Below are 16,075 nucleotides of genomic sequence, written 5' to 3' on the forward strand. Positions count from 1 at the left end.
TTTAATTGTATCACACTAAATACATCCTTTGCCTCCAATCAAGATATGAGGATGTATAGCTAACCTACTAATGACATTACTGCGAAAGTGGGCACAGATGATTCCTTACAGATAAACGTCTGAATTTCCACAAAAGGCATTAGAGCATCTCATGGATGCACTAGGCAAGGACATGCTTGGGTTTCCCGCAGAAAAGTCATTCTCTCTTAATCCTAGGTAGCATCTATTAAATGTTTACTATACATTTGAATCACAGTATACAACAATATATGCTTACTTTAAATAAGTTAATTGTGTGATAGAGTTTTTAAAAACTCCCTCTGGTTGCAATCTAGTTTATCAACCTTTCCCCCCAAATTTTTCTGGAAAGGACATATTTTGAAAGAGGCCTGGAGAACAGCAGCAGTTAGATTTGAGCCCTGATAAAGGCTCACTTTTCATTCATAGTCAGAGCCTAAATGTGCTCTTCTTGTACCTAAACAGATAATAAGCACTCAGCACACTCCTCCTTCTTGACACAACACATTGAGACTAATCACACATAATTGGAGAGGAGGAGCAGAGGGCTGGCCATGCTATTGTGTCCAGAGGACAAACGGTCAGTTTATGAGGCTTTGGGCTGATGTAGTCATTTCTTATACATCTATAGGGAAAAAAACATCCTGTTTAAAAGGAGAAAGAGAATGAGCAAAGGAGACAGAAAAAGAGATGGCAGAGTAAATACAATTAATTTGAGGGAGATTGGAAAGATAAGCTTTATTTTTATTAACCAGGATAGAATCCCGATGTTTGCTGTGTTTACAGATTAAAAACTACCGCCACCCAAAATGGAACGAAAATTAAGATTTTTTTTTTTTTAAAAGAGGGGTGGGAATCATCAAAAGAAATTCTGTCTCAATTAGACGCAAAAATATTTAGGCTGCTCACAAATCCAATTCGAATCTCAGACAAGCTGTTTACAGATATTTGAAGATAAACAAAGGTTTGGTACATAAAAGGCAACAAGCATACTGAAAAAAGAGTCATCCAGGAAGGCTGGGGAATAATGTGAGTGAGGACAGGTGGACTCCATAATCCGGACGTGGAATGTCGCAAAGGTGGTGGGGGCCCAAGTCCTGGCGGCTTGCAAGTCTCAGGGAGCCAACAGCTTGCTGAATATTATGCCTGATACAGATTTCTGTTTTTGTAAAATATTCCCTGTGCACTTGATGTTTTCTTCATCTCTTGAGCAGTTTAATCTGCTATCCACTTTTGGTTAAAATAAGCAGAAGTGGGTAATGAAGGTTTTCTTCATATATATCCTTGTTTTCCTTTTTCAACTGAAAACAATAATAGAAAAAAGAAAAGGTAAGGAGACTCAGATTAAGACTTTTTACCAGTCGCTTTTAATGTTGAGTAAAATAAAGACTTCTTACTTAAATATATTGTTCTGGAAAAAGAAATCGCACCCACACAAAAGCAAATCAAAGCAGTACTCAGTGGCACTGACATGACAATATCATGCATCAAGATGAGAATCTTTTGTGTGTGGGGGGGGGCGGGTGGATAGGGTGTTTTTTTTTTTTTCATAAATAGCCACTCATGAACTGTGAGGCCCTCCAGCGAAGGGAGAGCAGGGGTCTGGTTCATCTTCACCAGGCCAGCCACCTGGCTTAGAAGTTTCTGCTCCTGGCCCTCTGTGCCCTCTGCCAGGACTCTAGGAACCAAGTGGGCAGACCTTTCAGATCACTGTTTGGAAACACCTGGGCATAAGGGAGAGGCTTGTGGGGCCTGAGACATTTCAAAGACTCTGCAGCTGCTTCTTAAGGGTTTTAATATTAATGCTAAGTAATTCAAAAATGCTCTTCTCTGAGGAGAGAAACATATTCCAACAATTAGAGCAGCAAGCTCCAATACTACTCAGGTGAAGTTCCCAGGGCCTTTCCATGATAGATTTTAAAATTTGATCAGAATTCTTATATCTAAAGTATACCTTTCCTTGTCTGGCTAGAATAGTTTTGATAGTCATATTTATATGTATTCTAGCCAATAATAATTTGTTGTTTATAAAGACAAAATTAATATTTTTGAAGCTGGTATTTTCTGAGCCAATTGTTAATTCATTTTTTAATTTACAAGAATCAGAATAAATATTTTTTTAAACAATACATGAATCCAATTCCTTTACTGTTTCAAACCAGACAACCCACCCCCACCGCCCACCCAAGCTAAACGAATGGCTCCAACATGACACTGTCCTGGATTAGTAGGTCTGGGGCGTAATTTGAATCGTTTCAAAGTGCATATTTCTTCTAAATCATACTCCCAAACTGTGACATGCCCTCACTATCAAGGAGCTTGCTTTGCCTTTCCACCTGGGGAACAGAAAGGCAGCCTAACCTTCACTTTCTAATTCATTCTCCTAAGATCTGATGGTGGGACAATCACTGAAGTGACTTTATTCTGTTTTATTAGATGGAATTGGTTATGTCTGCAGATGATTGTCTCTTTAGAAAGATCCTCATGGATTTTTGTTGCCACCAAAATATCGACAGTGTTAATCTTAAACACACTCTTTAATGAAAAAAAAAAAGGCCAAGAAAATGGCTTCACAGACACAAACTTCCCAAGCCAAACCCACTAACAGGGACCTATCCAACTGTAAATACCTTTGTTGCCAGTTGCCCTAGTGATAGAAGGAAATCATTGAAATATTTTACAGAGGGAAGAGGGGGCCAGGCTTGGTAAATTCTTCCTCAGGGATTGGGGATAAGGGAAAGTTGATTACTCAGCGTGTGTCAGCTGACCTACTCACTCACAATGCACTAATATACAGACTCAAATGAGCTCTTTATAAAGTCCCTGAGGTAATATGTGGGATAAATAATTCTTCTGTAAATATGGGATAGAAATCACTTTTAACTTGGATTCTATGCTGACCTCTGGAGGCCAAAGCAGAGGCTTCCTTGCTAGAAGGGGTCAGGGTCCAGCCCCGTGATGACTGTGAGCCCTTCCCAAGGTGGGGAAGAGCCCACAACCGTCAAAGGTAACACTACACCCCAGCCCAGATCATTTCTGAATCCAGTCTGTTATGTAGGTACTCGAACACACACAAAGCTGTTAGGAAATACTTGTTTCAATGGAGGAATGTTATGTGGTTTAAGAATAATTCCATTTACCCAGGCTGTACTTCTTTGCCCAATTAATAATGATACTTTTAAGAAATAAAAATCACCTTGAAAAAAATGAACAAAAAGCAAATTGTGAATAAAACAATTTTTCAATTCCGTAGGTTAAAACAGGGTCTTTGAGGACCAAACTAAATTATATAGCTGTTATTAGTAGCATTATGCTTTACTTCATAATTGGATGTAACATGCTCAGCCTTGCCACGGCGCGAGCGGCAGCAGCAGCGGGAGCGGAGTTCAGACTGTTTACCCTTTACAGTATCCACAATTATCAACAGCACACCACACAGATTATAAGCACCAGCCACTTGTAATGTGGCATTTTGAATAGATAAGCAGAAGTGCAATATGGCCGTGCTTTTAACACAATGTACTGACTTCACAGCCGAGCCCCAGCCTATTTTCATGGCTAAGTACAAAAATACGAAAATAAACACATGGGTCGTTTTGTAAAAGTTAAAAACACACACAGACACAATCTATGGCATGTAAAATTATATTTCAAAGAATATTTGCATGAATGAGAGTAGTTTATCAACTAATTTCAAGCCTGCTGTAATCTCTGAGTCAGGTCTCTACCTTGCTGAACAATTTGCCATCTTAACAGCCTTTAAAGGTTTTGAGCCACATCATCGGGCAATGTGTTTGATTCCCGGCCTGGGGGAGACCAAGAGGTTGGGTAGGAAGAGGGAAGTGTTTTATTTTTCTTCCTGTTGCCTGAACGGACAGAAAGGCAAAATTTAAAAACAGACTACACCTTTGGCTGCCTGGTTCCTGAGTATGCCGGCTGCATGGTGTGGGCACAATTTAACAAAAGCACTGGCAGAAAAGTGCAGAATGGCACCGTTTTGATTACAGGCTTGCTTTTTAACGGAAATAAAATTTCACAGTTAACAATGAGAGGTGAAAAGTTTAAGAGGCAGAGCCATTCCTCCTGATCACTGCCTGTTAATCAGCTTCATGGGTGGCTGCCTAAATCTGTGGATTTTTTTTTTTTTTACTTTGCACTACTGCCAAGATTGTAACTAATTTTTTCCCCTGTTGTAAGAGGAGGGGTGAAAAACTCAGCATAGAAGGCAGCTGTGTATGAGTGACGTGAGGCACTAATGCAGAGGGCAAAATTAAAATTCATGAATCTCTTCACAACCATTTGTGTAACAAGATTAAGACAGGACAGCGGAAAAGAGCGGCATTATCAGGCGTCTTACAGTCCTCCAGCTGGTTACGCTCTATTCCAACACAGTAGGGCTAAGAGGATAACACGCAGCCTGAAGGAAAACGCTGCTCCTCCATTTGGGAGCAGGCTCGTCCCAGGGACCATGGGGGTTTGGCCAGAGATGGAGAGGAAGAAAGCTGATTGCCGCTCAAGATGGAAAACTTTTAAGCCCTGGCTATTAGCACGCCGCAGACAAAAGCGGCCAGGGTAGAGGTTCCCGGCGGCCGCGCCGGCCCCTGCGCGTCCCCAGAGCCCCGGGGCAGGCGGGCAGCAGGCAGGGACCCGAGGGGACCGGGTGTTGGCTTTGGTCGCCGTCCCCACGCCCCGCTGAAGAGCACTGGGACATGGCAAGGGACAGTGACGCTCCCCACTCCCCCTGAGTTTAGCCCGCGCCTCAGAGCCGGGCCTGTGGGCGCGATCCTGTCCGGGCATCCTTCTCTTGCAAAGGAGACCTTCGCGCGTGAGCTGAAGTTGGGTCATCGGGGCCTGGCTCGGTCTAGTCAGCACACGGTTACACCGCTGCTGACGCAGGAACATCGGGCATTCTAGCTTCAGGTACAGGAGGGACAGGAGGCATTCTTTTGCTGGAAGCTTAACACCAAATCAGATGCAATTGCTCTCGTCATGAAAAATAAACATCTGCAGATATTCCCCTAGGGTTTACTTCCTGAAAACATAATGAAACTTTCACTCCTCACAACAACCAAAAGGGCAAGGGAACTGTTTTTTGGTCCAACGTCTGCAAGGGGCAGTGAATTTAACTTTTAAGCAATGATGAAGAAATAAAAACTAAAGCCACTTATTTATGGACATTTATTTTTGTGGGATCAATCAATCAGTCCGTAGTTATTTATGGAGTGCTAACTGTGGGTATAAATATAAATATATCAATATAAATGTAAGTGGCACATTTAGTGATTTATGGAAAGTGTCATGCTTAATTAACAGGGTAGTGGCCAACGTTGGAACTGAAAAGGGGAGGTTGCTGTCCACTAGCTGCTGACAATCTAAAGCTCTAGACAAAGGAAAGGTGGCCACTAAGGACTCCCTCCAATGCCTCACATGTTCCAACACACTTCCGATTCTACAGGGAGGAGACGAAGGGTATCAAGCCCAATGCTGAACTTCTGTGCTAGTGGAGGAACCCACGCCTTTGCTCTTCTGAGCTGTGACTGAGAAATTAAAAGCATCTGTTGTTCTGTGGGGAAAGTGAATGATATGACATCGAAGCAGCCACCAGCTGATCCCTGTAGCTCCAGTCTGACCCTGGAGAGAAGGCTGATTTTAACCCCTTGGATAAAAGAGGGGCTCAGGGGGCCAGGAGAGACCCTTCCCCCACCAGGTAAAGTCCCCAGAGCCATTCCATTTGCTGGGGGGAGGGGTTGAAAAAGGGAAACATCTTTCTAGAGAGTCAGGTAAGATTTGAATAACGTGCCATTCTGTTTCTATTGCCATTCTGTTTCTATTTTGATCGTTAGCAAAAGGCCTAATTCTATCAGTGAGAGAAAGTGATTTAACCCTTTCGGTCCACAAAGCATCATAGGGGCTAAATGGAGCCCCAGTGACCCAAGGAAGCAAGCCTATTTCCAGAATGTGAAGGTTTCCTTTCTCTTGCTGGGAAGATCAGATCCACATTGCATATAATTTTTCATAAGTCAGTATACTTCTATATTATACAATAGTCCTGGGCAATAAAGAATGCTGTTCGTATTTTTCTAGGAGAAAATTAAAGTCAGGCCTTTACTTTTCTGCGGTCACAACTTGCAAAAGCATGACAAGTCAAAGTCTCTTGCCAAGGTCAGACTAGTTCAGAGAAGGGAGATTTTTGAAACGCATAGAATTACATAAGTCATACATGTTATGCCAGTAGCTGTGACATGTATTAGCAAACGTGAGAGTCCTAAAAAGTTTTCGGTGGAATGCCTGCCTCTCAGTGTCCTATATTGCCGTATACCTATAAATAATAAAAAGGCTGATAACATTGCTTTATGTAAGCAAGCTTAGAAATCACTCTCAGATAAGTGCTTTTGACCTAAATCTTGTAGCTCCTCGCTCTGACATATAACCCCACAACTGTGAGAGTCTGTATGAGATTTAACAGTCTCAAACTGCCAACTGACCCAGCCATAAAGCAAGCAGATATAAAGATTTACAGTCCAACATGATACAATTAGATATTCACCTTCTATTTATTTCAGTGCAGCTAAGCATTTAACCTACTTAAAAGCCGAAAGTTTTGCATTAAAATATAAATGCTTGTTTATCATTCATTCTATGCCACCTCCCCTGCATCCTACAAATTAGTCTATTATAAATGAAAAGATTACTTTGTTTCAGAGAAAGGAGTAAACAGGAATGGTTTCTGTAAAATCCTTCTAGACATGCAAAGATAAAAGATGGCTTTACCACACAAAATAATCAGATACAAATAGCTGCTCAGAAGCAGCACACCTAAGAAGTACTTTAATCAAATATTTAGGTTACCTGCCAAAAAGACCATGATCTCTTCAAAATGCAATGCGGATTAAAGTGTTATCTAACACAAGCAGAAAACTAACCTTGGAGTGGAAGTTTGAAATGTGTTCATCATAATTTTCATGTCTTTGGATAGAAAAACCAGCTTTTTCAGCTAGATTGCAAAACTGGTTTAAAGTATTCCCTCGGCGTGGGGCAAATACCATTGCTTTCCCCTAGAACATTAAAAAGGAAATTTACACATTTTAAAACTGGAAGGCAACCAAACACAACAGACACTAGTCAAAGATTTAACATACCGCTCTCAGGTAGAAAACTCAATTGTTTTTGAAACATTTACACAAGATGGGCATTCACAGTGAGAATAATTTCAAGGATAGAGATACATCAAATAAGAAAAATATATATATATATATTTCATATTCAAATGGCCAGATGCTTTTCAAACAATGCATGTAATAAACAAATTGTAATTCAAAGTTGGTATTCTGTATAATACATACCTCTTTTGAGTCCAGTGGTTTCAACTAACAACTAGATTTTAGAGTAACTGGTCGAGGGCAGAGTCACCCACCATGCAACTCTTTAGCAGCTAGCAACACATCCGCCACACAGCTCCAGAGCTTGTAGCATTAGATGCCTATAAATGTTAGTTTATTGTACCCTGAAAATTCGGTATCAAGAAATACTGCAGAGAGACAAGTAACCACAAGCCCTATGGAGAATTTTCACATTTCAGTCCTGCCCTTGGCCTTTTTCATGACACTGTCAGAGCCAAGGCTACAAGGATCTTGGTTTCCAACTTCACTGCATCCTTCAAAATGGTCATCATTATAGCAAAGCAACTCCTCACAGTACTCAAATGATTGCTTTTCAAAGAAAGTGATATAATGAGGGTAAACAGGCTTTTCTAAGTAAACTGCACAACCTTATAAGATTGTTGCAGTGGCGAGAATGAAAGGACTTGAATAAAATAGTAGAGGATTTTTCAGAAGACCATCTGACATGAAATTCCACACAGACCATTTGCTAACTGCTGGGTCCATGTGGGTTTTTCCTTACCCTTTTAGATGTGCACAGAATGGCTAAACTTCAGAATCTTCTTTCCTATTTGTTTAAAAGATGACGGTATGCTTCTGTTAATTTCAAGGTTACATTTCACCTTGATGAAATGTCACTTCCACTTGTGAGGGAATCATGAAAATATAACCCAGTCTCTTATAAAAGGTGGTTTATTATTCACATCTGCCAACTATTTATTGAGCAATGGGAGAGGTGCTCTCTACACGTCGTCTCCTTTAGTCTTCCAACCACCAACAATGTAGGGATTACAGGCTCCATTTTATAGAATGCTCAGAAAGGTTGAATAATTGGCCAATATGACCCAACTGGTAAACGACTGGAAACTTACCTGACTCCAAAGCCCATGCTCTTTCCTCTATACTACATTGCCTTCCTATTAGTACCAGTGATGACAATAATAATAATAGCTGCCACTGTGCCAGGTGCTTCGATCTTTTCTTTAATCCCTTCAACAATTTTCCCAACAACTTTGTATAGGAGACGTTACATTTTACAGGTAAATAAACGTGCAGTGAAGGGGCTGAAGAATGCAAGGAAGAACTGTGTGGCAGAAAGCGTTTTGGACTTAAAGGGAGTCTTCACCGTTAAACAGCTGTGTCACTTCAGCAAAATCAGAAAAAGAGTCATAGAGCGGTTGAGCTATGATGTTAGTCTAATCTCATTTTGCAGATAGGAAATTCAAGTCGTCCTGGTGTATCCACCGCATTTTCTCATTGATCAAATGGGAAGAACAAAGCTGGTGCTGCCTTCCCCCTGCCCACCAACCCAGCAAGTTGTAAGAATCAAATGAGGTGGTAAATATAAAAATAATTTGAAAAACGAGGTCAAGTAGATGTGAGACAAGAAACGTCTATACCACCTAACAGTGCAATAAGAATTCTATCAATTGTCTCTCCCTCTCATTCTCTTTCCCTCACTCACCTGCAAGAAAATACATGGATACACTGTCCCAGATATCAAGTGTGTTTTCAAACTGTGTTTACATAGACATGTATGCACTCGGGCACATAATTATAGCAGCACCAATCATACCACTACACTTAAATTTCTGTCAGTTTTTCCAATATTAATTGCTATTTTCAGGTGGTTTTCAAACTTAGAAGCAAAAATTAATTTTGATGTGAAACTAGATATAATACATGGTCTCAGCAGGGGAACAAAAGTCTCCATTAAAAAAAAATAATAAAAGAGAGACTACTAGGTCATTTAGTCATTTCTAAGAGCTGGTTGCCATTCTGGATTTTTGAATAATGGAAGTCGTTTTATTTTAAATTCACCTGCAAAAATTTTCTTACAGTTACAATGGAAGAGCTGATTTTTAACAACTGTTATCTAAGCTATTTATCATAATGTTTACAGGGCTACAGGGTTCTTGGTTGGGTTGATGCTTGAATTTAAAAAGTACATGCTCCATACCCCGCACCTCCTTGTTGGTTGGGGTGAGTTGTTAGAGGATTGCAACTAAGCATATGGCAGTGCTCTCTGCCCAGATATCTCTTTCCTCCTTTAGGTCTCAGTTTACTTGTCCTTCCCTAACCACCCAATCTAAAACAGTAGGCCCTTCAGTAGGCCCTTCCCCATCACTTTCACCCGCCTCTCTCTGCTTTATTCTTGTTCCTAGTGCTCAACACCACTGACATGCATTATATTCTTTTCTGTTATTGTCCAATTCCTCTGTCTGGAATGTATATTCTGTGACAATAGATCTTCTAATGTTTTATTCACTGCATTTTCTAAGAGCTGAGCTTATAGTAGACAATCGATATTTGTTGAGAGAATAAACTAAATCCAAATGTTGAATAATTTGAGAAACATAAGTCTTTGGGAATTCAAAGACCACGTTCTATTGCTTATTCTTTAGACAAGATTTACTCCAAGAAGGTTTTACAGAGTCAGCGACTACGATGAGATTTCAGAGGGTAGCATTCTGTGCGCAATACCGTACCCACAAGAAAGAAGAAGAGTGAACTCTTTAATCTCTAATTACTCAGTTATGAGTTTTAAAATGCTTCCTTTTTCATTTCATCTCACAGATACCTTTGAGATGTGGATTAATATTTAGGAGGGACAATAGTACTTCATCCATTCATTCGATAAGCATCCACCGAGTCTGCATCCACCCCACAATGAATGGTTTTAAAGGCCTCCCCACCCCCATGTCCGCAGTGGAGCAGGACACTTTGTCTGGTACAATCAGAGGACTGTGCCTTACAAATTAGGCTACAAAAATCAAAACAAGGAAAAAATAGAGATTTAAAATTAGCCAATCGCTTTAGAAAAATTATTTTCAATTTACCAAAGCATAACTTTTTAAGCATTCACAGTCACAGAATCATGTTAAACTCAGAATGAACACTCAATTGAATGTAAAATTTGACTGATGAGCAGACATTTTAGAGAACTCATTTATCTCTGGAGAGAAGAGTAGTTCCACAAAACAACAATGATGTTGTTTACATTGTGAGCAGTTGTGGTTATTTTGCTAGACTAATCCATATGCACATATTAAAGGGTGTGTACTTCTGGAAAAAATAAATATGCTTCAGATTTATTTTAAAAGAAATATGTTATGCCTTTATTCCTTTTTCATTTCCAGGCAATCGACTATTAAATACCAATTGCATGTTTAAGCTTATGTTTATTTTCTAACCATTTTTTTACCCATTTTTGAGATGCTGCCTACACCTGCTTCCTCCTGCTTCTTCCCCTACATCTCTCTCAGTCCCCTTCCTTGGCTTCTCTTCTCCCACCTGCCCTTAGACAGAGGAATTGGACCAATTGTCAGTGGTCCCCAGTGCTCTGCCTACATTTTGCTCATATCCTATACAGTTCTAGGCAATTGTACACAACTTTAACTATCACTTATAAAACAAAACTTCAAAGTATTTAAATGCAGCATTCACCACTTCCCAGGGCCCACACCCATATTTTCACTACTAGGTCACTCCATGGGGATGTTCTGAAAGTACCTTTACCCCCTTCTGTCTAAAATAAAACCTTCCCATTTAGGCCGACTCATTCATTCATTCATTCTCGTTCTCTCTCTCTCTCTCTCTCTCTCTCTCCTCTCTCTCTCTCTCTCACACACACCCCACACACACACACACACACACACACACACCTCAGTACACAGGTGCCACCTTCTTACCCCTCACCTTTAAAATGAACCTAGAAACCTGGGGATCATGGCATTGCCTTTTAAAACCCTTCAACGCCACATCTCCCTATCCACATCACTGTCATCTGCTGCCTGTGGTTCTCAAACCGAGTTTGAGTTGCTTCGAGGGTGATTTGGAGGGGTAAAAGAGAAACGAAGAAAAATGAAGTGCTAAGCTTCTCACATCCAATTTAACTGAAGATGCTTCACTTTTCTGTCTTATAATTGGTGTGCTGTTTAAAAATATTTTGACCAAAGGGTTCTGCCATTTATACACGTTTTGAAAACCACTAACATGGGTCCCACCTTTTTGGGATGGCAGTCAAAGCCTGGCATGACCTGACCCATGCCCACCTCTGCAGCCTTTTCTCTGCCCGTCCCTCACACTCACCTTGGGCTCTAATCAGGCCTAACTCATTGCAGTCCTCTAATTTGTTCTTTCAGGGACCCCCTTATGTCTTCAGCCCTGCAAACATTCCCTTCAGGTGGAATGCTTCTCCTAACCTCCAGTTCTTTGTCTGCCTTGTAAACTCTTACTCATCCTTCAACACCCAGACTAGACACCCTGACCCTGTGATGCCTTTGCTGAGCTCCTTTGGCTCCCACACTGTGTCTCCTGCTGCAGCTGGCCGCTTCACTCCCTGCTTCCAGGGGCTACCCAAACCTCTGCCACATCCTAACACACCACCAGGTAACTGCTCGTTTGCTTGCCTCTCACTGAACTGTGTGCTCCTTCAGGGCAGGATTGCATCATACCTTACCGTGTCCCCAGGTCCTAGCACCATGTCTGGCATCTGAGAGGCACTCGATAGATGTTTGCTGAATGAATCTGTCAGTGAATAGCCATTCAGTTCCTTCTTCTCAATTTTCGGGTCTTCACGCCCTCCTAACTGAACTTATTGGTCTAAACTGGACCCTGAGGAAACTTGATGCTTTCAAGCTCTCTCTTACTCCACCCCAGCCTTCATGCTGTGGCCAGAGAGATCTTTCTAGAACCCACATCTGACCTCGCCACTGCTCGAAAACTTTCAATGGTTCTCTATTCCTCATATAATAAAGCCCAATCTTTTTATCATAGTGTTCTTAGCCTTTTATATAATGGCACCCCAAATTAACTCTTTGACCTTAGTTCCTGCCCCTCCCCACCCCAACCCCCAAACCACACTGACGCTTTTACACTCCAGTCAGAGCAAACATCTTGTCGACCCCCAAACATGACATGCTTTGTAAACTCTACCCCTGTGAGCACTGTTCTCTCTGCCTGGGATGTTGTCTTCTAGTCACTTCCTCTGAGGCTTAGAATGAATGCTCTTCTGGCTATTCAAGACCAAAGTCAGATCCCACTGCCTCCAGGGAAATCTTCCTCAGGCAGTTAATCACTGTGTGCTGTACCTCTGCCTAGTGCTCACCCTACTGCATTGTAATTCCTGGTAGCTCATGCATCAACTGTCCCGAGATTCTTGCAGTACTCATTATTCATATTTATACCCCTACCCCACATTTCCCAGCACAGTGCCAGGGAGAGAGTAAGTACTCAATAAATGTCCGTTGAATCCAGACAGAGTCCAAATCCTAGAGTATCTCACACTCTATTAAAGATGTAAATTAGAAAGATTCACAGAATAAAAATAACACCAGGCTATATATGATCAAGTGCTGGGCTGTTATAAGCCATTTTGCATTGTTCACCTGTGTGTGCGTTACATCTCCACAAGAGATGACAAATTCCTTGGGGGCAAAGACTCAGCACTGCACATGCTGAATAAGCATGCAGGTGGATTTCAGAAAAGGACTTCCTGAGCTAGGTCCCTGCTCTGAGGGTCTTAAAACCATCTGGGGACTCTCTGGTCCTGCAACTGGGAGAGCAGGCCTGGCTGAACGCAGCTTCTCACCAAGGACAGGGGAGGGTCTGCTGACCCTCTGACCCAGCCAGCAGACAGAAACCAAGAGTCCTTCAGCACCATCTCAGTTCACTGCACTGAGCCCATACTCGTAAGGCAATTTCCCTGAGACAAGCAAAAACAGAGGTTTGTACAGGTGTGTACAGAGATGTTAGATTAAAAAAAACAAAAGATGAGAAAATTCGTCACTAAAAAGAAACTGCTCTTTTAAAATGAGAGTTCATGGCTTACATTTTCAGCACTCCTTGCGTACAGGGAGGACTCCAGGAATTTGGCGGTCAGTTAGGGCCAGTTTCTGAAGAAGGTTAAATGAATTCCACAGTGATATTTTTGAATTCTTGACAATCAGTCAGCAGTGATAACAAGCTGGAGAGCTGTCGATATTGCCTCCTCATCCATCTCCTCGTGGCCCTGAGTAAACTCGCACTGTCTGGCAGGCTTGGCTCCCCTCCCTGCACCCAAAGCCATTTTGGAGGAATATTAGTAGATACCATTTGTTGGTTGTCAGTTCCGGACTAAAGTTCAACTTGCAGGCTGCTGCGGCTATTTTAAATTACATTTGGGTCCTCTGATATCAGGCACTGGTGATGGTCTTTAAAGAACACAGTGACAGGGGGTCACCTATCAATCATTAGCAACAAGGAGCCACTTACTGGAGGCAAAAAGGTAAAAGGGGTTGGGGTGAAGGCTGCTTCTTGGAATGAGTAAAATTTGCTGATTTTGTTTCTTTTTAAATATCTATTCTTTTCATTTTTTAAGGCTACTAGAGAGTCCCGTGTAGTATTCTGGCAGGAGTCAAGTGTTTTACAGATTCTATCAACAAGCAAGTTGAAGAAAGTTTCCACTTGGATCAGGTGACAAACATTTCTTCCTAAAATTTAGGGCTGCCTAGAATGACTTTCTAACCATGGGTGCCCGTTTGGTGGAGAATCTAAGCTCAGCCTTGGGGTTCGAGATCACCAGGAGCCCACCCAGTTGGCTAAGCTCTCTCTAGGGTCTGCCCCTCTTTCGTGACTCCATTAGAAAAATTGAAAAGCAGAGAAACTCTTCTTGTCCTTCTACTTTCTTTGTTTCTGGAACTCTGACTCTGACAGCTGGTTTGCCCTAGCTAGAAATCAAAGAACCACACCCCTGCAAATGATAGAATTCATTTCTTCCCACAGCTTCACACTTGAACTTTCATGTTTCGATTATTTCAGTCTTGCCGTCTAGTAGTAACCTCTCTCCCTTCATGCAATGCAAGTTGTCTATAGTAAAAAGTATCATCTTCATCCAGGTAGACAACCCTCCTGGGACCAGTGCAGGGCCTATGGCAGGTATGCAGGATGTGGGTGCAGGGGAGACGCTGTGTGTTCCAGTTACGTGCAGAAGTTGTCAAAGTCCAGGTAAAGAAAATGATTTCATCCCCTCCCACCAGCATTTCTTCGAGGAAAATGCTTGGAAAGAGCTCCCTACAAGAGCCAGAAAGTCTCTCTCATTCTTCAAGGTAACAAAGAGCTAACGCATGTTCAGAGCCAATCAGGTGCCAGAGCTTTCCAGTGCATTGGTTTGTTCAGTCCCCATTTTACAGATGAGAAATCGGCTTCGAGAGATGAGTCCAGTAAATGGCTAGATAGGAAGAACAGATTTGGGTTTTGTATGCAGATATTTCTGACTCCACCCACTGGGGCCTTCCTAGGAGTTTGAAGCATTTGGCTCAAGTGTAGTTTTTGCTGAGCACCTTGAGAACCTGTATCTCCCATTGAATTTGCTGAGCCTTAAATTACCACGAACTCAGGATCCACCGGTGCAGCCCAAGTTGTTTCTCTGTGAGCCCCTGATGACACCTTTAGCCTCTCGGCCACAAAACCATGAAGTTTTCTGGGCTCAAGAAAACATTAAAAGCAGCTCTAATCGTAATGAAATAAAACCTTTATTATTATCTTAGTCTTGGACTGTGACTTCCACAACATATACACTTAGCAGGGGGAGGTCCTTTGGAAGCAGAACAGCCAGCCCTGAGAGCTAAGAAGAATTCAGTTTTTCTCTGGTTACCCACAGGCTTCAAGAACCCTTCCAGTCCACTGGCACGGGATGCGGAGCTGCTGGTCGTTGCCAAGTCCACACGACCCTTCTGGGGTCCACCTGGGTGGAGGCCCAGGGAATTCAAGCGTTCTGCCTCCCCAGACCTCCTGATGGGGATGGGATTCCTGGGTGGTAATTTTGGTATGTCCTTGTGCCATCCACCACTTGGTTTTCCTCCCTTACAGTGAGCCTCTTACACCTTGGGCTAGAACACCTGGAATGCTTGTGTATCAGCCATCCCATGAGGGGCCTAAGCGAGGACCCCACTCCCATTTCTAATGCTTTGGTGCAGCCCCCTCTGCTCTGGCCTCCCTACTCCTCACGTGGCATGAGTGAATACACCTCTTATCAGAGCTAAGGGTAAGTGTCAGCTGTCAGTAGGAGGGCTGCTGTCTTTGCTCAGAAGGGGCTGCTGTGTGGAACTACACTTCAGGCAACAGGGAGTCTGGTTAGAATTTAATAGAGGGTATGACAGAGCTTCTAGAGATTCCAGTCCAATTTGCATTTAGGTCTATTCAAACTTTGGGTAGTTTTATATTATAAATCATGAGGATGATTTACTATAGCTCCTGGGTAAATCATGCAAATCTGCTACAAAATGGAGTATTTTCCACAAATAGGCTTTGAAGGGGTGTTGATGATGAATGAAGTTCTGTTTGTTCAGTGTGAGATCCATGCGTTCTTGAAAGCATAGTATTTATATTCGATACATTTTCACAGAGGCCTTTATATCCAAGAATCTCGGTACCCTCTCTGAAAATCCTGATCTTGCAAATGCTCACAAGAATCACCCAAGGCTCACGGTGTGGATGAAGAAGCCCAAGAGTCCTTATCCTACCCTCAACTTGGGCTGCTTACCCAACCATGGCAGCAGCCATCGATAGCTTATAGCATGCTTCTTCCTTGCCTCAAGACCTACTACCCACCTCACAGAGGGAACTGAGAAGGCCAATTTAATTGAATTGACTACCACTTACAAAGCTGTGGTTACTCCTCTGAGAGGCTTATTTAA

General features: G+C 42.2%; 1 protein-coding gene across 1 annotated transcript in view; it reads right to left on the reverse strand.

Annotated features, from left to right (window-relative positions):
* Nucleotides 1-730: 730 nt before the first annotated feature.
* Nucleotides 731-16,075, reverse strand: part of CAMKMT (calmodulin-lysine N-methyltransferase) — a 339,386-nt gene continuing 324,041 nt past the window's right edge. The window contains exons 10-11 of the mRNA XM_039887277.1: nt 6,942-7,073; nt 731-1,319 (exon numbers count right to left, since the gene is read on the reverse strand). Of these exons, the coding sequence (XP_039743211.1) occupies nt 1,242-1,319; nt 6,942-7,073 (210 nt within the window). The 3' untranslated portion in view covers nt 731-1,241. The remainder of the gene's footprint in view (nt 1,320-6,941; nt 7,074-16,075) is intronic.

This window comes from Pteropus medius, unplaced genomic scaffold (genome assembly GCF_902729225.1).
Source record: "Pteropus medius unplaced genomic scaffold, Ma_sr-lr_union100, whole genome shotgun sequence".
In the NCBI taxonomy this organism is placed as follows: Eukaryota; Metazoa; Chordata; class Mammalia; order Chiroptera; family Pteropodidae; genus Pteropus; species Pteropus medius.